The sequence below is a fragment of the Primulina eburnea genome, chromosome 15 (assembly GCF_022965805.1).
Source record: "Primulina eburnea isolate SZY01 chromosome 15, ASM2296580v1, whole genome shotgun sequence".
Taxonomy (NCBI): domain Eukaryota; kingdom Viridiplantae; phylum Streptophyta; class Magnoliopsida; order Lamiales; family Gesneriaceae; genus Primulina; species Primulina eburnea.
This window is the reverse complement of record NC_133115.1, coordinates 28,890,279-28,918,090: the sequence shown is the minus strand read 5'-3', so window position 1 is coordinate 28,918,090 and position 27,812 is coordinate 28,890,279. Positions and strand designations below refer to the sequence as shown.

At 32.8% G+C, this 27,812-nt stretch overlaps 2 protein-coding genes and 1 long non-coding RNA gene across 6 annotated transcripts; 1 reads left to right on the top strand and 2 right to left on the bottom strand.

The window, feature by feature from the left end:
• Positions 1 to 340: 340 nt before the first annotated feature.
• LOC140813655 (ribosome biogenesis protein BOP1 homolog) lies at positions 341 to 9,487 on the bottom strand. 4 transcript variants are annotated; one of them, XM_073172276.1, is made up of 18 exons: positions 9,229 to 9,487; positions 8,721 to 8,789; positions 6,665 to 6,832; positions 6,247 to 6,401; positions 5,989 to 6,106; positions 5,758 to 5,859; positions 5,067 to 5,220; positions 4,816 to 4,924; positions 4,615 to 4,717; positions 4,347 to 4,497; positions 4,142 to 4,274; positions 3,946 to 4,061; positions 3,812 to 3,882; positions 3,657 to 3,717; positions 2,918 to 3,145; positions 2,708 to 2,792; positions 1,238 to 1,416; positions 341 to 908 (listed from the first exon to the last, which is right to left on the bottom strand). In XM_073172276.1, exons 1-18 carry the CDS (start codon positions 9,424 to 9,426, stop codon positions 823 to 825), a joined length of 2,286 nt encoding a protein of 761 aa, XP_073028377.1. In that variant the 5' UTR covers positions 9,427 to 9,487; the 3' UTR covers positions 341 to 822. The 4 variants fall into 4 exon arrangements, with proteins under 4 accessions (XP_073028377.1, XP_073028378.1, XP_073028379.1 ...); XM_073172277.1 differs by having other exon boundaries at positions 3,955 to 4,061; XM_073172278.1 differs by having other exon boundaries at positions 3,812 to 3,883; positions 3,962 to 4,061.
• Positions 9,488 to 18,656: 9,169 nt separating this feature from the next.
• LOC140814120 (uncharacterized) lies at positions 18,657 to 19,540 on the top strand. The gene is made up of 3 exons (XR_012114072.1): positions 18,657 to 19,071; positions 19,201 to 19,274; positions 19,372 to 19,540. It is a non-coding gene; the product is annotated as an uncharacterized lncRNA (long non-coding RNA).
• A 231-nt stretch (positions 19,541 to 19,771) lies between these two features.
• Positions 19,772 to 25,886, bottom strand: LOC140814119 (ATP phosphoribosyltransferase 2, chloroplastic-like). Its single transcript, XM_073172996.1, has 11 exons — positions 25,532 to 25,886; positions 25,356 to 25,415; positions 24,676 to 24,789; positions 23,487 to 23,552; positions 23,286 to 23,393; positions 23,104 to 23,187; positions 21,351 to 21,452; positions 21,108 to 21,221; positions 20,953 to 21,033; positions 20,709 to 20,828; positions 19,772 to 20,161 (listed from the first exon to the last, which is right to left on the bottom strand). Exons 1-11 carry the CDS (start codon positions 25,766 to 25,768, stop codon positions 20,066 to 20,068), a joined length of 1,182 nt encoding a protein of 393 aa, XP_073029097.1. The 5' UTR covers positions 25,769 to 25,886; the 3' UTR covers positions 19,772 to 20,065.
• Positions 25,887 to 27,812: the final 1,926 nt, after the last annotated feature.

The following is a 27,812-nucleotide window of genomic DNA, read 5'->3' as shown; positions in this document are numbered from 1 at the left end:
CCTGTACTCATCGGAGAATGAATCTTGCCATTACTGATTTCGTTGCGTAGACGCCAAATGAAAAAGTTGTATTCCGAAACTATATTCCGTACGTACGAAAAAATCGAGTTACACCACTATTATCAAACATCCAGACCCCAAAAAAAAAAAAAAACAAAAAAGAAAAATAGGAGGCATCGTTCTGGATCAATACTGATGCTTTCTTTCTTTAAAAAAAAAAAATCATCCAATTCGATGTTTGAATTCCAGACCTTTCTTTAATTAAGGGACGGTCATTTGATAGTAACTACCAAGTACTCTTGAATTGATAACTTGGCAAGCAGTCACAACTCACAAGTCATATCACTAAACAGAAACTCATAGTTCAAATAATTCCAGTAAAAATGTGGTTAACGAGATCGCAAATAATTCGGATGACAAAGTTGTCTACAAGAATAGTCGATTCCAACTGAAAGGGGAAAACTGGCCGCAAAAGAATTTTACATTTTCAAAGAAGGGAGATGGGCAAATAAAATCTTGAATCAAATAATGTAAATCGAAACACATGATCGTACCGGAATAGGTTTGGCCAGATTCCCCTTCAGGGAAACTCAAGCGGCCTGATAAATGACAAGGACTCGAGTAGAAAAAAATGCTTTGGCACAGACAATTTCCTAGATTTTCAACCCTCATTTTAACCCATTTTAAGATCTTTTAACACGAGTGTTCGTCAACTTAAAACATCTCATCCATCTATACTCAAAAAACAAGTGATGATACAAAACAAGTGAAGATACACAATTTAGATGGACAATCTATCTAGACTGCTTTCACGTGTGGTGTTTAGTGACAGTAGAGCTTGATCAAAGAATCCGCCCCTGCAGTAAACAACCAAGGTTGCCTTGGATGGAACTTGCAGTCCAAGACACCTGCAAAAGTGACAACCACAAGTTGTTTAAGAAAAAATAAATATTCTAATACCAATCACAAATTATTTATGGAAACAAACTTTCTAATACCGCAAAGGGTGAGTACATCTCGGGGGCTAATTACAAATCATGCTGAATTTTGTCCGAGGCATACCCATATATTTCAGAATACTGACTGTGATCAGCCAACATGATGTATATATGAATTGGGGTAAAGCTAAGGGTTGCCTAATTGTAGGGGCCAACATTATGTAGGATTATTTCAGAAAAGAAACTAGTTCTTATATTACAGCAAAAAAACAAAGCAGCAGATTTAAAAAATTAGTTACCTCTTCCATCAGCACTGGCATGCCCTCGAAGAATCTCCAAGGGGACAATTAATGGATTCTGATTCAGATCTGAATAAACCATTCCATGAAATACATATGCGGTGCAATCATCAGAGCATGAGGCAAATAAAGGGTAGGAGCGATGGTAAGCCACCCCAGTAATGTCCTTTGAATGACACCTGCAAATTTAGGCCAATGCTATAATGGTAGAAGACTCTACCCACAACTTCGAGAGTACATTGGGAAATAGTTTAAATTCTCATTCTGGCTTCTTTCTAGAAAGGGGAAAAAAATGGAATCAAAAGAGTAAGTGAATAAAGACACCTTTCTTAGGTTCCGGCTTTCACAGAACAAAGTAAGGATTTTGGCCAGTGACCTAAATGAACTAAATCATAGTTGTAAAAAGTGTGCGCCTACTATGTAAAAAGTGTGCGCCTAGGCGCACCCTAGGCACCGACCTTGCAAAGAGGCGAGCCCAGACCTAAACCCAGCCAGGCGCACCCAACAGTTACCCAGGCGCCGACCTTGCAAGAGGCGCACGGCTTTCCTGAGGCAACAAAAAGCGTGATTCTATATTTCACCAGCCCAGTTTCTCTATTTTTTAACAAAAAATGGCTGCAAAGCTTAGAGGCAAAGCTGATTTAGAAAAAAAGAAGTCATCATAAACCCTAAAAAATAAGAAGCAGGACATCAACGATCAAAGCCCAGTTATCTTCTATTATGTTTTGAAAAACTAAAAAAAATAAAAATTCAAAGCCCCACATCAGCAAGCAACCTGAAGAAGAAAAAGCGCAACAAGGACAACGAAGGGTCTCCAAATCATCAACAAACAATGAATCATTTTTATCGATGAATTAGACTTCTGAAAAGCTTAATTATTTCAATAATAACATTTTTGTCATAAAATGATCTAGTACATAAATAGGTTTTTTTAAAATTAATAGTGTGACTTGCTTCAATAAGACACGTGCCTCGCCTTGCGCCTCTAATAATTATTATCTAAATCTTGAGAGATAAAAGGCATAATGGTAACTTGCAGCTAAACATGCACTAAGATGAAAACTTTACAAGGCCCTTCGTAAAAATCCCAATCTCCATAACAATGACTGAATATATGTGCCATACAGGTAAAAATATTAACTAAGGGTAATACATAAACCTGCCAACTTTAAATATTTTACGTTTTTCTGCTTTTACAACCTAAAGCCAGAAGATAGTAATAATAGTGTATGACCACATTGTTTTGATTTACTACCACATTGTTTTGATTTAGTGTGGAATTTTAATTAACAATACTTTAAATTACCGTTTTTATAGCCAGGTAGATAACTCCACGAGTTGATATCAATCAATATTATCACAAGAACTTCAAGAGTATAAAAAAAAACTTCAACTCCTTAAACAAGTTCAAACTAACTTTCATGAAGTTCTAACTAAATTTTAAGAATATTAATTTATGGAGCTACATACTTGAGAACTTTGTAAGGTCGAGATGAAAGGTCCATGTCAAACCAGCACAATTTTCCATCTTTACTTCCCACAATGACATTATCACCTGCAAACCATGAGAAACAAATGTTAAAACTGTACCCAAAACTCTAGTCCCATACAATGCATCAACGATGTTGCAAGCCGAAAAGCATTCACAATGTAAAGAATGAGAAGGAGATAAGGATGTACCAGCAGGGTGGATAGAAATGGAAGAAATTTCACGGACTCCAGCATCAAGCTTTTTAACAAGTTTTTGCTTTAACAGATCATACACACGCACATTCTTCTTTGTTGCAGTAAAAATTATGGATCGAGTTGGATGAAAAGCAGTTGACACTGGAATTCCTTTTGTCTTGAATGGGATTCGTTGAGTAAGTTTTTTGGACAGCTGGTGAATCAATACTGATCTTGATTCACGTTCAACTAAGTTAAGAAATTATTATGACCAAAAGTGAAATATATATTTATATAATCACAGTTACATCATTATCTCAAATCCCGAAAAGAACAGAAAAATCCAAATTCAAGAAGCAACTAGCTCACTAAGGATGCATTGCCAACTTGCTGCAGAATGCAATCAAGAAACTTCTTCAGAGTGCATATTTCCTCCACACTACTGCAGCCATTCCCTTCAATAAGGTGATTACTGGCATTTGAATTTGTAGTTATATAATTTTTCCCGAGGAACTGAAGGCTCCCTTTTTGGAGACAGCATTCCATAATTTTAGTTCCACCCCTTCACATCAAGATACTTGCCACACCCGACACAGTGAAATGAAGCCTTACCAGAGTATGCCATCAAAATATTGAAGGCCAACAAACAGTTTTACATCATGACCAAACAAGGAGAAAGGACAGGAAGATTTTAGTTAATAAAAAATTGGTCAGTAAGATGTACTAAAAAAAATCATAGTTAGAAAAAGGATATCAGATGGCGCGAGTGTGGACAAATAGTCTCCTTTGCGATGCCATTCCACTTTGCTTACAGCCTACAATCCACAGCATTTGATTTAAAGAATATTAACCACAATTTCATTATCCAAATCTAAGTTGAATGTCAGAACAATATAACACGTGAATTACCTTAAAGTGCTTCAACCTGATTCCGCCATGCTTATCATCTTGACACCAGTCAACAATGGATGCACTTATATCTGGGAAAGAACAAAATGTGCATGTCAAAATTGTAAGGTTGCAAAAAAACCAAAGTTTCTTACTCGACAGACCATTATCATTAGTTGTTTTTTGGGGCTCAAAATGGAGAAGCTCTTCGGTATTTTCCTGTTCTTCATTATTTCCTACTCTGGTGTTCAAGAGAAATACATCGTGTCCCCTATAAATCATCAGGAACTCATAAATACAGAAACAAACATTTAAAATTAATGAAACTAAAATCTCACTTGTTGCTCTTACACTGCCACTGCTAATATAGAAAGAGCAGGCAGAGGATTCAATGCAACTTCCTCAATTGCATCACCTAGATCCCAGATCCGAAGACACCTTCCACTTTCAACTTCCCAAATACGAACAGTTCCATCCTTAGAACCTGCATGATGACAACTTAGGATACACCATGTATCTTGTGCATTCTTAAAGTTTGAACAAGTAAATGACAAACCAGAAGCAATCCATTGTCCTGTGGGTTCTGTAGAAATGGACGTGACAGGACCCTTGTGTCCCTTGTACTCAAGATAACGTGTTGTTGGATAAGGTTTAAGGTCTTTCCGGCTAGGCAACTTTGGTTTCAAGGACTCAGGATCAATGTTAATCTGGAAAAATGGACCGCAAAGTAAGTTGCTATAAACTAGAGGTTTTTTGCTAAGATTTTAAACCAAATAAAGAATCAGTCTGAAGAATTTTGAAAAAAACATTCTTTGCATACATACACGTTTTTTGCGAACTCGTGGGCATAAATAAAGATCCAAACAACGATCAAAAGTTTCTTGGACAGCTTTTTCATATGCGGGAACCCCTCTCAAGGACTTGAACCTAAATTTTCATACGAACAATAATTTAAAATTTCTAACACAGAAAACATAAAAGTAAAGGGATACAAATAAAAGAAAAATAATTGAAATGAAGAATACTGTTTAGGAATAAGTTTAGGTCGGTCTTCTTCAAACATAAGCTGGTAAGAATTTACTTCTTCTTGTGTTGGAATATATTCAAGAGAGGGATTATATGATTCATCGTGACCTGAAATAATAATTTTGATTAGAAGCAAACATATATATATCTAAATGATAATTAGGGAAAAGATGTAAATTTTTAATCATGCAATAAACTAATAAGAATGTCAGATTTTTCATATCCCAAGCCATATCTATCAGAGATATACCTGGCAATTTAGGTTTTGGCGCAGGTATATAAGCCAATCCCTGTCTGTCAACAGTGGAATCATCATCCCACAAAGCATAAAACCGAGGCTCTTCCTTAGGTTTGTCATTAAATTTAATCAATCCCTTTCGAATGGCACGGACATACCGTAGAACCTGTAAGTTCAAAAAAATGATGGAGTCAACGTAAGCATAAATGCCACAGTTCCACTGAGATCTCAACTTATGAACTTCACCTGTCACTCTAAAATACCCACTGAGCATGTGCAAGATTAGGATATTAAACCTAAGCGAAGAGAAAACATTTGACCATCTAAAACCATTTGTATAAACAAAGCACCGATTGGGTAATTACTGCTTGTATTATAAATGTAATTTGAAATTTGAAAGGGTGTTTTAATTTTTGGAAAAATATTTGGGGGGAAAAACTTCCAAAATGAAATAGGAAAAAATCATTACAAGATAAACCAACTACATCCTTACCATCTCACCATGTATTTGATCCCATTCCACATCAGAAATTCATTAAACAAGCCAAAGAATTAGCAAATAAGAGAGGGACAGGCACATGCAAAAGATTGATTTGTTACCATCTGGCCAGTAGTTCAAATAAAAAAAGGGAAACGCGAAAAAATTCAGCCAGAGACATGATGTTTATATTATGATACAGCAACAAATTCCATGGCTAATTACCATTTTCCTTTCCGACATGGAAGGAATGAAACGCCTCTTTGGTTCTGGCGCGTTAGAGATTGGATGCTTAGCACCGTCCCAAGCAAACCAATCCACATAAGGCTGCGGCAAAGAGAATAACCATAAGAAGTTTCTCTTGGTAAAGAGAGAAATTAATGCATAATCTACAGAAGATTTGCAAGTCCAAAAATAATATAAATATAAAAATTATAAAATAGGGCAAGGACGCACAGCATATGGATCAAACTCCGCATGTGGTGCCTTTCCTTTTAATAATCTGCTAACAAGTTTGGTCTCCGCTTTCGTCAATTCCACTTCTTCGTCATTATATTCATCATATATCTTACGCCTGAACACAGCAAACCAAAGTATCAGTTGAAAGTTGATCTAGCATCAGCAATCCAAACAAGTAAATCTTCCATACACAATCGAATAAATAATAAGAAACTCCGATACAAACAATAAACTTATTTAAAGTTATGAACCCACCAATTCTTTGAGTCATCAGCACTTGCAAGAAATGAATCCAATTTACTTTGTCTCTCCTTTTTCTTGATCTTCTTTCCAGATAGATCGTATCCAATATGTTCCTCATCCTTGTACCATTTCAGTGGAACATCTCCAATAGTGTTACGAGGCGCAACCTGATTTTGTCCAAAAAAGAAAAGGAAACAGCGTTCAACAACTAAAAATATCTATACAGCAAAGAAAAAAAAACAAGTAAAATGACGCAATTCACACTCTATATACACCATTAACCATGTCAATAAGTCAATTAAAAAAGACAACAAATAACCAAAAGATGTTAAATGAATGAGAGGATGCAACTAAATTGGTTTTATCTAGCACACACATGAAAGTTCGTCTAAAATGATCAAGAAGTATAAAACTAAATTATGAAATCAACCTCGTCTTCTGACGAATCACTCTCTTCAAGTACTTCACGGGAGTTTTCGCTTTCATCAAGCTTGCCACCATCATTATTGTCATCATCACTGGCACTACGTCCACTTCCATAGCCATCATCATCACTACCAGCCCTAGGATTGTCACCATCACCGGAATAAATATCGTCCTGTCATTACCAAAATCAGATCAACATAAATATAAAACCCAAAATATGAAACAAAAAGAGACGAACCCTTCGCCTTTTAAACAAAAAACCCACAGCATCTGCACAAACATATCCTTATTTATTTGTTATAACTGATCAGTCACAATTTCTTTATAAATTAATGTATAAACAACTAAGTGAACATTTTTCAAACAACAATTAATCACACAGACGTCTAATACTGTTGTATAAGGAATAACCATGAGATGAAATGGGTATCGTTCACATAAAATTAAACATCCATATTCCTCAAACCCTGTGGTAGAAAAAGCTCATTATACAATGGGACACCTATGCAAAAGAAAAGAAACAAAGGTAAATAGTTTAAAAGTCAGCAGGCAGGCAAAGAAGAGTTATCATAAATTTCAAAGTAAGATTTTCGAGTATAGATGGAAGTACAACAGCTTTTTTGAGCTAAACTTGTACAAGTCTTTATTAAATTTAGTGAGAAGTATCACAGAACTGAGAGAGAAATCTAAGCAAGAACATTGAAGCTAAGATGAAGAGCGAAAGAGGCAGCAGAAATTTCTAATTATTCTACATCTTTACAACTCTAGGTAAAACTTACAGTTGAATTATGAAATTCCTAACTTCACTATCCACTCACCAACCCATAGGCTCTAAATGAAAAGCGATTCAGATGGGACAATCAGACAAATAACAGAAATGAATTTTGCACACAAACATATATTTTATCCAATTTCAGAACATTAAACAAAAGCACAAAGGGATTGGCTATGTTAGGGTGCACTTACTTTGGAAAAAATAATAAATAAAAACATCTCTAAAAACATGTTCCCTTGTGTTTATTTCTAGGATGTGGCTATTTGTTGTTTTTATAATATAAATGTCTTCTGTATTCGTCATTTTTTTTCACAAAAAAAAACTATTGTAATTCATGAAAATCAATTTAACACCAAAAATAAAACTAGCACAGAAATAAACCCTGGCCCTTGAATTATAGCTATTATCATTTTAGTTTAATATTCGATAACCATTCCTTTTACAGTTTACTTTATATTTTAAATTATTTTAATACTTCCATTAAATAGATTTTCTTATGATTTTTTTATGACTAAATAAGCATATTATTGATCTTATTCTTTATTTCAATTAATGATTAATATCAAATATTTATGAACATCTTAACATCAGCATCTATTTTTTAGCAATAGGAATTACTAATGATTTTATTGAAACAAAATCTGTTTACCAATATCATTTATTCTTTTTCAATCATAACCATCAAGGAATTTTTTTTAAATCTTTAACTAAAACAACCCCTTTTTCTTCTACTTAAAATAAGATTTTTGCTATGAAACATCTGCATGTTTATTTGTTTATTGAGGGGGAAAAATATAATTCCCCAACCGCAAAACCAGGAAAGAGAAACACGAAACAGATAACATAAAATTGTGACAAAAGTTGTACACTCAATTGAACACGTCGTTCACAAATACACAAGCATGTGAACGAATATGCACAAATATATCTTGAGTTTATATTGTGTTTCAGTCGAGGCTCTTCCATGTGGAGAGCAGAAAGAAGTTTTAGTTTTAAAGTCTTTTTAAACAGATATGCTGCACAATTATTGTAAACAAATACTGCAAATGAGGAGCAAAAATGTTCAACAAAAGACTTCATAATTTGCAAGTTCACTGATAATTGCAAGCCGTTGGTGCCAAAAAATCTGTTTGCTTCTGAAACTTACCAAAACAACTGTACAGTAATTTTTACATATCCAAGACTCAAGATTTATCGTTAGAATTTAAACCACAAAGTAAACAACGGAGGATATTGATTGGGAGGAAAGCAAATACAAATCAAAACCTAGGGAATTACCATGTACCTCATCCTCAGAGACTTGGCCAAGCTCTGACACAGATTCACTTGCGGTGAATTCACCCTCGGGTAGACTCTACAAAAAATAAAAACAAATCACAATCCCAAAAAATGTAATTTCTTACAAATGGAAATATCACCTTCAATTTAGTTTCACACAGGATATTATATGAGTGGAACAGAACTAAAAGGTAATATTCAGCAGCACAATAGCATAGCTTAATAATTACCAATTTAGTTCAACAATTCTAACTGAAATGCAAAAACGATTTAATTCAAAACTTTCGCTCTTTTAGAATCAAATCGAAGGCTTCTTTAAATTTCAATACTGTAGATAACTGGGACCTCCAGCATTACTGTCTTCGGAATAATAATGATCATCACTCGAATCATGGTCCTTTCAAAATCAATTATTGAATATTCGCATCATACAATAGTAAGCTCAGTCAGATATCAAACAACGATAAATTGGCCGCAACACTTCGCCAAAGCAATTGGTGAAGCATGAATAATACCTCATCATCGTCAGCATCGTCAGAAACCGGATCAAAAGGCGAATCTTCGGAGCTTTCAGCTGCTGTTTCTTCTGCTTCTTTTATTCTGCTTAGAGTCCCTTCAATGTTTTTATCTTTCAAAATTTCAACTTTCTTCCTTTCTTTCTCATTCTTCGGCTTCTGGGAGCCGTTTGCTACCTTTCGCTCCCTCTTCCCCATTCCGCGCGTCTGACTTCGTATGGTGTGTGCGAATGAAGAAGGTTAAGAAGCCGGGGAGGAATTAGGGTTCTAACAAAGGTTTTAGCAAAGGGGCTTGCCCAAATTTGTTTGATTTGGGCCATCAACATTGGAAAACACATTGGGTTGGCCCAATTTTATGACAACGGGCCTGGGTGTTAGATAAAGGAGATTTTTCATAATTTTTCAAGATCTAAATGATTTATAAATAAAATATATTTATATTGGATAAAAAAAACACCATTAGATTGAGTTTTATTTTCTTACAAAAGTACATATTATGTAGAGGGATGTGGTGCGAAGGAAAATTGATAAAAATGTATTCTACAAACCAATGTTAATTATCACAAAGATCTCTTAATTAATAGCACCAAACTTTTGGCATCATATAAGGCAATTAGTTATTATGTCACCCCTTCTTCCTCAAGAAAAGTTTGTATTAAAAAATTTTGATAATTACAAGTGATTTATAACTACCCATTTCAGTAAAACTTAACGTTGTCTAACACAATTTTGTCATGAGTAGATTAAATTTTCAAAGAATAAGAAGATTATAAAATATGGGCATAGATATGTGAGAATTATATGTTTCAAGTGTCGTAAACAAATATTCGTATATGTAGTCCTGTAAAAATATTAGATATCTTAATCGAATATTGTATCAGATATTCATTGATCTCTCGAATTATTATATTGTACCTGAAGTATGTTAATAGATTTATATCAAACATGTTACATTATTTGTGGAGGAAATTGATTATCACCCAAATTATATTTTCGATGTGACTTAACATAGATGTACTAAAGATCTCGAAAATCACTGATAGCCGATGAAAAAATGACGTGTTTAATAACATTTGATTTTTGAATCCAATGATAATACTTGTTCAATATAGTATGTTATTATAAATAAATTGTTTTATAAGAGCTTTGGTGCTCCATTAGAGTAGATATGCATTTTTTTCTGAAAAAATAACACATTTAATGTTAAGGATAAAAGTTTTTTTTGTGTCTCATAGACAAATCATATCGAAACAACTAGTTCAACATATATCGAAATAAAATTGGGTGGTACACAAACACGATTTCTCAAAAATAGTATGGTATCATGTCAATATGATAAAATAGAATTGATATTGAAGTTTTCTTACATTATAAACATGAAATTTATTGATATCGTAAACAAAAATTTAAGGACGTTATAAAATTAACTGTTTTGATATTACAAACCAGAAGTTTTTATAAAATAAAAAATCTATTGATAAAAATACTTATATAGTTTGACACAACTGATTGATTTGTGCATCCCAATTGTATCTAATATAAAAAATTATTGATAGTGTATAAAGATATTGATCAAGGAAATAAAAGTTCTTGAACATATCAATACGAAGATTATTGAATCAATTAACAAGAAGATTATAAGATTTTAAAAATTTTATATTGAATTATTAAATTTGGTATCACTATCAGTTGTTCAAATTGGGACTGAATCCCTATGTTTTCTGAAATGAAAAGATAATTATAAATGTGGGTCACGACTCGCAACCTGATGTTTGCGAAGATATTTACTGAGAATAATAATTTTCATAATATACAATCTTTTAAAATGATTTAATTGATTAATTATCAAATGCCTCCAATCAACTATTAAACTCTTAATTCTGAATATAAGGCGTCATATTTTGGGTATATGATATGTGGCCAACAACAAATATTGTAGGCATTATGTTAACTAATAATCGACGATATTGGTTTTAACCAAAGTTTATTATTAAAATTATTGTGCAAAAAAAAAAAAGATGCATTATATGAAGTATCTAAGAGAGACTGAAAGTAATTTGGAATTTAAATCAATAGCAATGAGAATTTTATAACACAACATCAATTGTTATTTTAGCAAAGAAATGTTTTCCAACATTGAAGGGAAGTTAAATGTATATAAATGAGAATATTCTCTTTTTCGGTCATTCATATGAAATATAAAGTGTATTCGAAGTTCGAAATTTAGTTTTTAAATACATTCGTTTATATAATGTGTTAACATATAAGATATATTATTTAGCTCTTATAATTATACCTCTTATAATTTTACCAGTTGAAAACTTTATGTTTTCTTGTCTGAATCATATAAATAAACCTAATTGTTTTTTAATATATATATATCAATAATCCATTCAAATGAATTTATAAAACAACTCATATGTCAAAATTAAGGGGGTTGATCATCCTGAAGAGACCGTGGCATAAATAATAGTAAAAATCTAAAAGAGGTTTAGGTGTTTAGAACATATTAAATAAATTGATGTCATGCAAGAACATATCGTATTTTACTTGTAAATAAATATAAAATACACCACAAGCGTAGTCGACCAATAAATTCAAAAGAATTTGTACCTTGAAAGTATAAAAACTCCAGAAAAAAGTAATTTTAGATGGTACGGTAAAATGGATTGTCAAATCAAAATAATGTTATTCCTGAATAATAACAAACATGTTTAAGAAATGAGATTTCAAAAACTTATTTGTTTTCTAAAAACCATAAGATTAAAGTAATATCAATATTGATAATTATTTTAATCAATATATCTTTTGTTAATATGAAAAATAATAAGTACATAAAACTACAACTTGTAGATATGACAATTTGGGCTAGCATCCACCAAAAAGTTATCAAAGGACCCGATGTCGATTATGAGAAAATGTTTTCACTTGTCATGGATGTGATGATTAAACAATGATAAACACAGAAAAATTCATGAACGATTTGAAATATCAAATGAAATTAGATTATACCTCCAATATTATATTTTCAATAAAGTGACAAAAGTCATTATGATGATTTTAAGATAATTCAGACATATGTGATTTATTCACATTAGTTGATACTTCTGAAGATTTTACTAAAACTGTCAAAGTAATTAAAATATAAACATATGTTATATATATATTTATTTATATGAATAAGTTCCATCCGTTAATGTTGCTTGATAATGATCGAAGATATTTGTTCCTGAAGTTTCATATATAAGCATCAATTGAATTTAATGTGATTGATATTTTCATAACAGCATTACCGATATTAAATTTTGAGAAAGTAGCACGCAAGATCATATAACAACTTACATATTTCGAGTGATGCTTGCAACATGGGGCAGTTTAGACTACATTCTTTATGACTTGTTTATGAATTTTCTCGAGCGGTTAATAAGAAGTAAGAAATGTCGTACTATTTTTCATTCACTAGGTTTTTGTCGCATTGAGTTTTTTCTAATAAGGTTTTAATGACGCATATCCATCGTCAAGAGACCATACAAGGAGAACTGTCTATTGGTGTACTCTTTTTTCTTAGCTCAAGTTTTTTCCAGTGAGTTCTATTGTCGAGATTTTAACGATACATTACTTGACTCTTCATGAAGTTTTCAAGCAACCATGCACGTTGCCAAATAAAATATTCAACGAAGTTGTTGTTGTGTAGATAATTATCTAAGGAGAAGTATAGTAATATGATTATAATTGAAGATGATTATGTGTATATATTTTTTTATTAAAATTGATACCTCAATCTTTCTATCTATAAATTTGTATTATATCATTGTATCATATAAATATAGGTTGTCAGTTATGAATAAAACAGTTCGAAGTCATTACCTGAACTCATGTTTCTCTCACTTCCCTTTTTTTCTTATTAATTGTATTAATTTTCTCTTGATAATTTTTATATTTTTCATTTATTAAAATCCATTTAATAAATATATTTTTTATATGTTCAATTTTTTTCACCATAAAAGATATGGGTATTTATATAAATATTATTAATAAAAAAATAATTTTAAAATTAGCAATACAAAATTTTAAATATAAATAATATTTTTTTAATTGTAAATCAAATTTCCCAAATTTCAAATTGCATTTTAAATTTTTGACAAACACCAAAATGGAATTTAATTTCATGGTTTTAAAATCCAAACCCAATTCCAATTTCAATTCTAAATTCAATTCCAAATCACATTTTTATACATCCAAACACATTGTTAATATAAAGAAGTTGGGATAGATTTTCTAACTAGAAGTAATTTCTATATTTTCTCTTTCTCTTACTGTTGTGATGAGGTTGAAATTAAATTTTGAAAATTAAACTATGTTTAGGAGCTTGGAGACGAGTTAATATGTGAGGGTTTTTTTTTTTCTTTTTTTGTGGGCTTACTTTTTGTAATTTTTAAACAAATATCTTTTCAACCGTGTCAAACACAATACGTTGTACAATAAGGGGCGAAGCCATGAATATAGTCGAGAATGGGGAAGTCAATGATATATTATTTTAAAAGAGTCAATAGATATACCTCAAAAACATTTATGCTGAAATTACAATTGTTCTTGACTATAAGTCATGATATAAAATCGTTGCATAATAGATTCATTGTTAATTTCATTAAAAATATCTTTACCAATGTATGCAACCAAACAAACATTAAGTCAATCATCTTCCATGCGGTTGCACTTTCGATTTTTTATGATATATATTGCAGAAAATGCTCTTTTTACACTCACGACAGCAACTGACAAAGTCAATGCTAAAGTAACAAGAATATAAACTACGCAATATCTTTTTTGTTTTTACCATTTTTGTAGCAAGATGCAATCTCATTAATTGCCGAAAATTCACTGTTTGTACTATCAATAATGTAATTCTCAAGATATTTATCAAGTAACACAAGATCATATGCAGAAAAATTCTGAGGATATAATCAAGCAAAATTGATGAGATTTTATTAGGATCGGAAACATGTTTAGAGGGGATGAATAAACAATTAGATTTATTTGAAAATCTTTAAAATGTTCTTAACACTTTTCAAGCTATTAATACGTGTTCTTGAATGACTAGACTTACTGGACCACTTGTTATAAAATAAGTGTGGAAATAGCCTGTTAGGCTAGTGACATACACAAAAGTTGGCAATTTAACAAGAAAAGATATGAAGATATTAATAAGCAAAGAGGTAAAATTGCGTAAATAAAGGACACATAAAGTTTTATGGATGTTCGAAGATAAAATTCGTGCGTCGCCCCTTCTTCCACTTAGGAAGATTTCCACTAAAAAATTTTGGCTTTACAACATCTTATAACGACTCACTTCAGTTATAACTTATCACACTACCTAAATTGAAACTCTTAGGCATAGTTTGGTACACATGATAGGATAAACATGTGATAAATAATATAAGGATAAATTAATGATAAATAAGATGTAGGATATTATATTTAATGTTTAGTATGATTTTAATAAGAGCGATTAAATTTATATATTAGATTGTAATGACAAAATTAACCTTATCATAATAAATTTTATAATTTCAAAGTTGTTGCTTGAGTTCATATTTTTTATTTATTCATGCGTCGATAGAGTTTGCATGATTTATTTATTTTTACCTAATTTTATATATTATATAATATGATAATTGAGCCCTTGATTTTGCGAGTCAAGTCAAATATCAATTTTTAAGGTTTATCGAGTGATACTAATAATTTTATTGAGATTTATAAAAATTATTAATATAATTATCTCGAAATCATTTATATAATTATCATATTATATAATATATATAAAAAATAAAAATAATTATTTAATTTTATTTTCTACCTACTAGCATAGATTTATAAAAATCATTTGTAAAGTGAGGGTAATTAAGTCATTTGTAGTACATTTTATTATTATATTAAAATTATCACACATAATAGAAGAGATATTTTATCCCTCTAAAAAATTATTTATCAAAGGCCCATGATATTATCACGAGCTTTTTAAAAATGTACCAAACATAGGATAAGGAGGATTATTTATCAATCCCTCCATTATCCCATGTACCAAACTATGCCTTAGAGATTAGCTTACAAGGACTTGATGTTTACGAACCCTAGGTTCACCAAACAACACAATAAATAATGATGATGACCCAACGTCAACTTTGTAATGACTTGACTTGGTTGAGGTAGCCCAAATTGATCCTTGTAGATCTGATATATTATAGATGAGTGTGCTTTGGTTGAACAGTCAGTAGAAACCGTAAGTGTTCTAAAAAATCTTAAAGTATGCAAACTTTTGTTTTCTTGAAAGTTTCAGTGATTTGAAATAGTTTCGGTAGTGTCTTTCTTTGAGATGTACTGCATATTTATAGTAGATTGGTTCAACAGTCAAAATCTCTTTTTACGATCATATGTAATGTTTTCTGATAATATGGACATATTCCATACAAATCATTAAATGCTCATTAGTGTTCCCTTGAATTCAAGTTCACGCCTTTTGACAAAGTTGACATACAATGTCCGAATAGAGTGGCTTCTTGTCATTTTGGAAGTTGTTAGAAAAATGTGTCATCTTTCTAGATTGAGTTTCTATCTAAATGGTTCAAAATGCACCATACTTTTGGGAATGATCAATGTTGCGTTTGGAAAACAATGGCTTGAATTCAATAATTTGGACCAGTTACTTGTTAAAGGATGTCTTGCAGTTATAGTTCAATACAGTCCAACGGTTTGATTTCTAGATCGAGCGGCTTGAAATACTGAAATGGCTTGAAAAAATCCAGCGGTTGGATCCTAAAATGGCTTGAAGAAATCCAGCGGTTTGAAAAACCTTTATTACAATAAAATGAGCGGCTGGATCCTGAAATCACTTGATACTGTGTATTTTTCAATCACCAAAACCCAATGTTAATAGAAGATATCCTAACAATTTTTTCCTTTTTGTGATGACAAAACCAAGCTGCACAGATATAATATTAGTTCATAAAAAGATGTAAGATCAGAAAGATGGATTGTATTTTATCGAGATAATGAAATGACAATGTCACAAGTGAGTACCATTGAACCGCCACTGCTACCACTCTTCTTTTTCTATCTTCTTCGAATTTAGCCCTTTCTGTTTTTTCCGCTATTCACGCTTTTTATAGTTTTCTAATTCCCCATTTTTGGTATCATTTTTTGCATATATTCCAAGATTTTTTACAACTGGCTGTCAATGGTGGTCTGGAGAAAATATTGTCTTGAGAGAAAAAGGTGGATAGAGGTGGCAAAATACAACACGACCTCTCAACCTGACACGACCCAACATGAAAAAAACCAGGTTCGGGTTGGGGTTTTTCGGGTTGGGTGGGTGGGTTCGGGTTAGACGGGTTTCGGGTTGACCCGAATTTTTTTTTGTTGAAAATATTACCTATATTTTTATATATTGTATGTTTGAACAAAATTTATTGTATATTTATATGATAAATTTTGATCATTTAATATTTATTTTGTATATTTTTTATTTTTTTTAACAATTATTAATTTGATTTAGTAAATATATTTTTAATTTTCTATCATTAAACTTCAAATTTAAATCGGAAATTTTGTTATTATATGTTTAAATTAAAATATTATTATTATTTTTTATTTTTTCGAATTTAAATTCATTATTTTTTAAAAAATAAATAAATAAAATTCGGGTTAAGTGAGTTAGATGAGTTGAGTCGGGTTAGAGGAGTTCGTGTTCGGGTTGGAGGTTTTCGGGTTGTTTCGGGTTCAGGTTGGATTCGGGTTAAAAATAAAAAAAAAACACGTGGGTTGACCCGAAACCCGACCCATCCGACCCTATTGGCACCCCTAAAGGTGGACACATTAAAAGCAGTGGATTGTAAATAATTACATTTGTGCCAGAGCACATGATACTGGTGACGAAATGGGGTGTGAAAAATGTAACAATGTGTTTGGCAACCAAGATTTGAGAGGATTTCATGGGATTTGGATTTCAAAATCCTATTTTTACTGTTTGGCAAGGTGATTCAAAAAAAGGATGGATTTGTTTAAAATTTAATGGGATTTCATTGGATTTCAATGTGTATATCCAAATCCTATCAAATTGGATAAGATTTGATGGAATTTGGATTTTAAAAATATACAATTACTTTTGTTATCCAATACATCATTCTTATCAACAAATCATTCTCCACCAAAAGCTTCTACATGGTTAAGACTTTTTTCCTTTTAATTTTTTTTAGAAGTTGAAAGATTTCGTTTAAATTTTATAAGTTTCGTGTGTTATTTAATGATTAATATAATAAAAATTAGAGTAATTACCAAAGTCTCTTTTTACGTTTAATAATTAATTTTATGTTAAAGTTTGAAGTTATTTGATGATTTTTTAATTATGATTTATGTGCACTATGATTAATAAATAATAATTAATTTTTGAATTTACAAACACAAATAATAGAGAAGAATTATTAATTTCTAAACTTGTTTGGATTATTTATGTTTATATGATTTTTAAGGGTAGCTCAGTAAAATTTTAAAATTCCAAATTCGAATCTTTTCTTCTCCAAACAAAAAATGTATTTGTAAATACCATTTTTAAATTTTAAACCAAACACCAAATGGAATTTCAAATACTTGAATTTCCAAATCCAATTCCAACTCCAAATCCTAGGGGTGTGCAATCGGTCAGAACCGACCCGACCTAACCGAACTTTTTGAAAACCGAACCGACCGAAATGTATTTTTGGAAAACCGAACCGACCGAATTTTGAAAAGAAAACCGAGGAAACCGAACCGATAAAAATTCGGTTATTTCGGTTTTCGATCGAAATAACCGATTTTTTATTAAATAAACTTTTTAACCATATTTACACAAAACTACAACTGAATTTAATACATGATTCAAATATACAGAGATATTTACACAAAACTACAACTGAATTTTATTACCGAGTTAGGGCAGCCAATAGTTGGGTTTATTTCAATAGAATTGGGTTTCCAACTTTCCATCATGTAAAAAGCCCAGTAGAAATAAAAATGCATCCTATCCAAATTTGATGCCCAACATATATATATATATATATATATATATATATATATATATATATATATACATATATATATATATATATATATATATATATATTCGGTTTTATCGGTCTAACCGATTTTTTCCCAAGAAAACCGAACCGAATAAACCGATTAAACCGAATTTCTAAACCGAATAACCCGATTAAGCCGATTAAACCGAACCGAATTTCTAAATTTTTTCGGTTTTTTCGGTTTTCTCAGTTTGACCGATATTTTGCTCAACCCTACCAAATCCTATGAAATCCTCCCAAATCATTAGTTTCCAAACACACAGTAAGAATTGGAACAATTTATACCGTGGATCTAATTGCTCCTTACTGAAAGTTGGTGCCCCAGAGGAAATGTCTGCGTTATTTGGTTCTTCTTTTCCCGTGAGATAAGATTTTGAATCACCATGTCCCTTCGGTTTCATATTCTTCGGTTTCAATTTGGAGGCTTACCATGTAAATCGCAACAATTCTCTCGAGTATGCCACGGTTTGTTACAATAGTAACACCAGAGTTGTATTTTATCTTGTCGAGATTTGAGTGTTGGGAAATTTTTTCTTGCTGATCAATGCTCGGACTCTACAGTAGGTGACACATCTCCCTTTTCTTGACGTATTTTTGCGAGTACTTCACTCAGTTATGGTAGAGGATTTCTGCCCAAGATAAGTCGTATGACTTGGTCCGATTCACGGTTTAACCCAGCCAAAAACTCAAAGTCTGTCATTCTCCATCCGTTTATGGAATTTGATACTGTCAGGTTTGCGTTCCCATGATTCTTCATATCCGAGGTCCAACACTTGCCATTGTGTTTTGTAATATTCAATCACTCATTTCTCACCTTGTCTAAATTGTTTGGTCCTCTGATGGATTTTCCAGATCGGAGTAGGTTTCTTGCACAAGCGCAGTAGAAATCATACCAGGTGCACAACTGGTTTTACGATTCCAGTTTCTCCAAAGGCTGTCTAGCTCTGGTCGCTTGAAGATCAAACCATTCTCAAATTTTTATGGGCTTAAACACAGACACGTAATTGGGCTTAAGGAATATGACAATATTGAGCCCAAGTACAACAGGACGGACGTGGCAATCATCAAATAGCCACACCAACCATTGTTTCAAATTATTGTGCCTCCACAGTGGACGCCTGGACAGAAATTACAAAGCCAGTATTGAGAACTAACTCAGATACCTTGTGGACAACGCAGAAGAAGACATAATGGCATAAATTATATTCCTTGGCAAGAAGAACAAGGGTACAAGTCTAAATGTTTTTAATGTGTTTTTCTATATCTCTGTCGTTCCAAGTCTATTAATTCATACAGAATATTTTAGCTTAATTTCTAAGCACGATCTCTTAAATAATAGAACTAAACATCAATGATGTTCATTAATGTAGAACGTTTGATTTCTTGTTTACAAACGCACGAGAATAAATCTACCTAGTAATTGTAGGCATAAATATTAAAGCGAAAATTTTAATACAACAAAGAACACATTCATATCATACATTCATTCCTCAACCAAAAATCTATGCAAGTGACGCAAATAGGTTACATAATTAATGGTACAGCCACCAACCCCCTGAAGTCCTAAAGCAAGTGGAGATGAACTGATTTTCTCCAATTGTTGCAGAACACGAGTTATTAACTGAAACGAGAGATGATAAGAAATTTGTTGATACTTGGAATTTTCATGATACGGCTTCCCGTTTACAGTTGAGGACGACAAAGAAGGCACAGGATACACTGATGCTCTAAAGCCCCAAGTTTGAAAGAAGTTGGTGCCATCTTGGAGTTTCCTCGTCAAAAATGTAGGTCAGAGGAGAAATGAGAACCCCGCTGCCTCCAATCTGCACCAGATGATAACTGAGATGTAAATACCTCCGCCATTTCCCAAAGAGAGAAATTGTATTTGAGGCAAACAAATGGTAATCACAAGCAAACGCAAACTCGCAAGTGAAAAGGTGGAGATGAGCTGTAAAAACACACAAACAGCACATATAGAACATATCTTTGCAGGATAAGATGAGTACAAGAACAGGATCAAAAGAAAAATCTTCCCCGGAGCCACAACGCAGAAATAAACATGACAATATGATACTGATGTCAAATGAAGAAGATGAAATGGACAAACAAACAACCTTAAGATCCCGGTGTAAAATGGAAATACACTCAAAAGTGTAGATAAACGTGGAAAAAGAGGTTTTGATGCTAGAACTATTGTCAACTGAAGATGGGACGCAGTTCGCCAATAGGGACAATCCAATTCCAATCAAGCTATACTTGTTACAATAAAGCTTATAGAAATGTTCTTCTCAAGACCATAGCAGAAAAGTTACCCACGGCCCCACGCATGAACAAGCACACATAGATGTAGCAGCAAGAGTAAATTCTCACCGCTCTAAGCTGTTGAACAGACTTGTAAAGAGCTTTCTTTGGTACACAAATAACTATAGCATAATATTCCACTGCTACCTTCCCGTCACGCTTGGAAAAAACTGGGCTTATAGTGGGTCCCTGCATACAAAGTAAAACACAAAGAAAGAAGCTTTAGATCTAGAAAAAGAATACTATCAATTGATACCCCGTCGGAAGTTATCAACATCACTAAATACCACCCAATATAACAAGTTGGTCTGACCTGCAAACCAGATAGAGAGGTGTGGCTCAGAACTCGCTCAGCCACTTCTTCTGCATTTCTACCCCTCATGTTGGCAGTTACCTGCAATGAGAACCGTCAAGGAACAGAAATAACAAGAAGATTATAGTTGAACATAGAAAGCAACCAATTCATACCGTGAACTGTCCAGCAGCCCTTAAATGTGCCTCCAATCTTTCAATCATTTCATGTGTTACATCAAGCACACCCTTCCGTTGGATCAATGACCTTTTGCTAGCAACAAAAACAGCCTGAAATAGCAAACCAAGGTCAAACGAGATTCCGAAGCAACAACTATAAATCAATTAGCATAACCATTTCTGAACCAGATCCTGATCTTTTGAAGGCATGTATAGATCAGAAATAACATTAGTAATTACCTGGCTTTCCAAAATAATTCCACCTTCGATTTCTTTCAAATTATTCTCTCTTAACGTGGTTCCACTACTCACAAGGTCCACAATAGCATCAGCAATCCCCATCTGAAAGAATAGGAAACAATCAGCAATTATTTTCGCAAGGGTGAATGCTTCATGTGAGCAAGTATTCAAGAAGATACGGCTGTATTATGATAAAGCATCAAAGCATGAATTAAAAGCTTAAAAAAACCATCCAAGCAGAAAAACTTGTATATACTTAGCAGCGAACTTGAACAAAAGTTTATTCGAGATAACTGAGCTAATATTATTCCACAATCTGTGCACGGTGGGTGAGAGCTAACTTTCATAGAGTAAATTCTATGGCTGTAGTCAATAGTTCAAAAAATCAATATATATACAAGACCCAGCATCTTCTTCCCTAGGGCATTTCGAAGCTCATTTCACCCAACAGAAACTTCCACTTATTTGTCTCTTACTTTTACCAAGAAATTTTTTACACCGACCTCACTAATCTCAAGGTTCTTATCTCGACCTTAAATTTTCTGCTGATGGATTGGCATAGTGGTATTAACAAGGCTCTCAGATTTGCAGGAATTCTTGGTGAGAAATATCTGAAAAATGTCAATGATAAGCAGATCATACATAAGACATAAAGAGAATTAGCAAAGTGGTCAAAGGATGCACTCCTCCATAATATCTCAATATGCATAAAACTGCTACAGCTTTTAGTTCTTTGCTGAAGACAAGAACAGGTTTAAGGTGCAAGTCTGTGATGGAAATTGCAAGCAAAGAGTGGCTCCTCTGGTTTGCACTCATTACAAGACTTTATTAAGGTGAAAACTGCTTGAATCTATGTCGCGCGAATACTTCTAAATTTTTTTCTCTGAAGTATCGGACACGGATACGACACGATACAGATACGACACGCCGATACGCATGTCGGATACGGCAAAATCTGTGTCGTTGACTTTTTGTAGGTTTGACCATTCGGATACGTCATGGATGCGGCTAGGATACGCCATGAACACGACGGAGATATGTTTCGGCAAAAAAATTTGAATTTTTTTTAATTAAATCACTCCTCTAAACTTGTACATGTTTACATATATATATATAATATTAATTTATATAAATAAATAAATATATATATATATAATATTTATATATATTTTAATAATTGTCGTATCATAACTATATCGTATCTTATATTTTCAAAATTTGCAGTATCATCAAATCCGTATCGTATTCGATACGATACCCGTATCCGTATCCGTATCCGTGCAACACAGGCTTGAATTTTTTAGTTAAAACGTTCAATGCCAATAGTTTTACACAACTATATGTATTGTCTTACAAATAAACCCTCAATTAAGATGGCTATTGACGACTAGCAGTGTCCTATACCATACACTCTAAATGAATAGGTAGAAAACCAGTGCAACTCAGCCAACGCATAACATGATGGCATTTTGTATCAAAGTTCCAACATTATATGAAGCTCTATTTCCTCTGATTGCTCTAATGAGCATTATTTCTAGATGTGAACTTCTAAAAAAAAAATATGTTTCATGCTTCTGTTGATGGCTTCTAAAACCTTTCCCAAGGGTTCATGCTCCAGAAAACAAAGTGTTCCTTAAATCAGGATCTAGCAACTCAAAATGAGGAGAAAAGTTGTCAATCAGAAGAAAAAAATATAAAAGTCATTTTCTAAGGAAGAGATAGCATATGATTTGTGGAAGAATATCATTCTTACTGCAGGAGCAGCCTCCAAAGCGCCATCGGCAGTTGAAAAGGTAACATGCTTCAATCCATTTTCTCCCATAAACCTATGACCCAACTGCAAAAATTATTTTAAATAAAACTTTAACCATAAAAAGATTTTTAAGAACGGAAACCAGGACCAATAATAAATTGTACTCTTTAAATAATACATACATATGTGAAGCCAGTAGCAACTCTCAGAGGTCTCTCAGGTGTCCACTGTGGCATTCGAGCTAGTTCTTCCAAAGAATTTATATTCTCAAATATGCCATACCTGGGAATCTAGCAAAGAGAGAAACACTATACACCCACTATCCAAAAATTCAAAAACAAGGAGTTGCAGATGATCGATTACAATAATAAACAATGACTCACTGCTAGGGATAAACGGCAATCTCCATACTCCAGAGTGTCGTGGACAAGAATGAGGTCTTCACTCCCCTACAAAAGAAAAATATAAATGTCAAAGATCCTATACAAAATCCTACAAGTCAACAGCCCGAATACACAATTCATTATGTACAAACAATTACCGATAATAAATTAAAAAAATACATATTTCCAAATACTGGAATTTACTATTGTGTATAACAATCAAATCAGAGTTACTGCTTGCATATAATCCAAGTCCTTATTCTAGAATGATTACTCCAAAAGTAAAAAAAGCTTCAAACTTTAACCTGAGTAATTGGAGAGAAACGTGAATATCAACGCCCAAACTACATTACGACAAATCTATAGGCAAATATAATAAAAATAAAATAAAATTCATGTATTCACAGCAACATTATGCATAATGAATGAGCATTGCCACAACTAGTAATAATAAAACACTACTTTCAATGGTGTCAAATCATCATCTCTTTCGGTTCCTTGAAGATGAGTAAAACTCCATTTTTATGCATATGCGCCCCTGTTGAACATCAGTTACAAAGGAATCAACACTCTTGCGCCCTTTCCTGGATAACATTTTAGAGTTTTGGAACAAGTAGGCTTAAGGAATTATAAATGAAATGGATCCTACATCATGCTACTCCCAATATGGAAGAGGTCGCAGACAGTGGAAGAGAGCACCGCAGCAGGGAAATCAAAATTCAATTAAAGGTGTTTGACCAGGAGACGGCCACCATAAGTATCTTTAATGGGTTTATATAGCAAACAATGAACTAGTAATTCCGGTTAGTCGTTCGCAAGATGTGGACATGTTCTGACTAGCCTATCAGGCTATCCTGAAGGGATTTTTCTGTGCTGTCGGGCAGCAACAATAGTAGTAATCCACAACATCTGAAACAAATATAACCACCTCTGGCACAGCTACAAATGACGTCAAATAGAAAAAAAAAAAACAAAAAAAACAAAAAACAGAAGTAACTTATAACATAGGGAACACGTGCGTGGATGGTTTTGTTGCATAGATAAATAGCATCAAGAAGTGGAAAATGGACCGATTTTAACAATAACAACAAAAAATTATGACTGTATGAAGTTATTTTATGCTAATTATACACAGTATTCCAAAAATTCATCATGTTAGACTACAATCTCCCTATGGACTCCCTCTTACCTGCCCGTACTCTTTAACAGTGTCCAATCCAACAATTCCGAGGTCCAAATCTCCAGATATTAATTTTCTCACAATGTCTTTAGGCCGTTGAAACCAAACTTCCAAATTAGTAATCTGCAATATCACGAATAGGCTAAAATAAGAGAAACTACAGTGAAGTCATATAAACAAGTACACGCTCTTCAGCTGATGACCGCGAGAGGAGTTAAAACTATATAAGACAATACACCACTTCCCTTTGGCATCACAGAAATATATTCAAGTTCAGTACACAGCAAAACGGCAGCTGTGAATCTTTTGGGAGAACAGGATTAACTGAAAACATTTCGTACAATTGCATAAGCTTTAACTTCAATTGAGTTTCAGCTACATCAATCAACTACGTCTTGTTGACACTGCCTCATGTAACATAACAAGAATTACCATAACTGACTACAAGATCACTAAGCTACATCCACGTTTTTACTCACAAAAAACACACTAAACTTGAACTCAAAAGTATCAATTATAACTGAATATCATTTTAAGTAAACCTCATCAACGAGGAAAATAAAAGGCACAACAAATTAATCTCATATCAGCAATCAACAAGGATTTTGCTTCGGATAATACCAAGAATTTTCTATAGAAATGTCACGCTCGAGAGAGAGAGAGAGAGAGAGAGAGAGAGAGAGAAGCACCTGAGGCACTTCAGCGACATACTGCCGTGGATTCACCTGCCTCACTGACAATTGACAATCCTTCAGTCCCAACCCAAAAAACAAAACAAAACAAAAAAAATCAGTCGACCCACTAAATTCCTCAAAAATATAATCGCAAACAATCATCACTAAGTTCATTAACAACCCAGAATTACCTTGAGAAGATCAAGAGTGTCTGTAGCCATTCGACCTTTGCTCGGCAATCCAAGCCGAACCTCATTTCTCTCATAAGACTGCTTATCCACATTTCCACTCACCACGGCAACTGGAGACGTCGCTGAGCAGCACGAAATGGCCAATTTATCCGGAAAACAGTAACCTGGAGAAGAGAGTTGCGAGAAAGGTATAATTGAAGCCGTCGGTAGCAGAAAAACCGTTCTAAGAGCCGACATTTCTAGAATTTCTTGTACTGCCCGCACAGCGAGAGAGAGTAGACGCGGATTCCTCTGCCGAAGTAAAAGGGATGAAGCGCCGCCGTTTATGCTGTTGGAATACACCTGCCAACACTTGGAGCCCAATTATTCATTAAAAATCTTTTTTATTTATTTATATTTAATTTAAAAAATATCAATAATTCAATAAGAAAAATTGTCTTTTGCGAAAATATATTCCTAAGAGCCATTAAAATTGTGATATAACACCACTTTTCTTGTTTAAATCAATGCACAATTGAATTATAATGGTCATTTAGACAAGAGAAAAAAGCTCAAATATTTGAACACAAATATGTATATATTAATTTTTGAACAAAAGTTTTCTAAGCTTTGTGTGTGTGTGTGTGTATGCACAGATACACTAAAAATTCCGGTGTGTACGTACTCACGTTGTATTGTGAGTGGGAGTGGTTGATAGTTGTGATACACGCCCATAGATGTTTTGATAACTAATTTGAGTTTGCTCTTTTTTATTTCATCATAGTTTCTTATCAAAAAACCTAAACTGTGATATGTGGGTATTCTTGTTTTGAATAAAGCAATGTTTATATGTTTCTTGAAAATAATCTACATATCATTTTGATCAACTATGTTCATTGGATATGCTGACGTATGACGAACTCATATTCTTTGGTTTTTTTTTTTAATTTTAAGGCTGACTTGGAGTCGGTTTCTATCCCACCATGTATATAGATCTCCATTGTAGTGTTTTTCTTATCATTTTCTTGACATCTTCTATGGACACTTTTGATTCGAGCTCTACATCCTTCTGGTGTAAATATATTTTACAGAATTCTATCTCTTTTGTTTGGAGGTTTGAATATGCTCATTGAAATACCGTTTCTCCAAACTGTCTAAAATCCTTCATTTGTTCAAAAGTTTTCCTTCATCACCAGCTGGCTGCGAAATTGGATTGGCAATTTTCTGTCAAATATATCTCTTAATCTTTGGATTATGACTTTATGATCACATAGTGTTGTGAATATTAATATTCTAGTTTCATTTTCTTGTCTATATGATTTAACCATTTGCAAAAATTATTTCTTAACAAAATATCCGCTCTAATATCATGAAAATAAATTCATGGTGTTTTTACTTTGTACCAAGGTGTTTGTCCAACACCTCTAATTAATATTTATTTCATCTTAATTCCTTTACGTAAAATTAAGATTCTCTTGGAGGAATCTCGTCCAACAATCTGAGGTAATTTTTCTTCCAATTCTTTTGATAACACTCATCTTTTTACTATACAATTCCTACTCCGGAATCAATATAAGTAGCAAAATATTTTGTTTTATATTGTGGATATAACATCTCTACTATGACGTATATCGAGAATGAGCTCGTGTTCATTTGATTTTTCACATTCTATCATCTCCCATGAATTTCGTTATATTCTCTAGATGTTTCTAAAGTTTGTGTTTCTCGAGAAACTCTAGCCCAAGAACCAATTGATCTGGTTTATTTACTGGGATTCCTTTGATACGATATTTTAATTTACCAATATCGATCATTCTTTGATAAGTTCTAATCATATGTTGTTCCAAATAGTATATAGTATTATAAAGAAATTGATTTATTTGTCTTGTAATATCAAATGTTATTTTGATTTCTCTCTAGCCTTTTAGACATCTAAGCTTTCCTTTTGTATAAAAGGTTTTTAGTATTTGTTGGGCTTCCTGGACATGTATTTTTCCCCACATGTAGATTATTATTATTGTGGGGATCCGGACGCTAATCAAGTTCTTAATCATCATTGGGGCTAATTAATCAAGTATAAAACAAGGTCTAAATTTTTTTTAAAAAAATGCGGAACGTAGTGAAATCAAACTCATATACATATCAGTATAAAATACAATACAAGTCCTGTACTGCATGCATTAAAACTAAACTAAGGTTTAACAACTAATGTCAAGTGTTCAAACCCTATTATACATCATAATCAAAGTCCGTAGTCTCCACTCTAATCACGATCTCTCTCTTCATCTCCTGGACCCTGATC

Excerpts from the sequence above, each read along its gene's own strand:
- LOC140813655 (XM_073172276.1), bottom strand. The coding sequence starts at position 9,426 with ATGGGGAAGAGGGAGCGAAAGGTAGCAAACGGCTCCCAGAAGCCGAAG. Across the intron at positions 8,790-9,228 it reads ACGATGCTGACGATGATGAG|AGTCTACCCGAGGGTGAATT; the intron begins GTATTATTCATG and ends TATTTTTTGTAG. Across the intron at positions 6,833-8,720 it reads GCCAAGTCTCTGAGGATGAG|GACGATATTTATTCCGGTGA; the intron begins GTACATGGTAAT and ends TGGTAATGACAG.
- LOC140814119 (XM_073172996.1), bottom strand. The coding sequence starts at position 25,768 with ATGTCGGCTCTTAGAACGGTTTTTCTGCTACCGACGGCTTCAATTATA. Across the intron at positions 23,188-23,285 it reads TTGCTACTGGCTTCACATAT|TTGGGTCATAGGTTTATGGG; the intron begins GTATGTATTATT and ends TAATTTTTGCAG. Across the intron at positions 20,829-20,952 it reads CCTCTCTATCTGGTTTGCAG|GGACCCACTATAAGCCCAGT; the intron begins GTCAGACCAACT and ends CTTTGTATGCAG.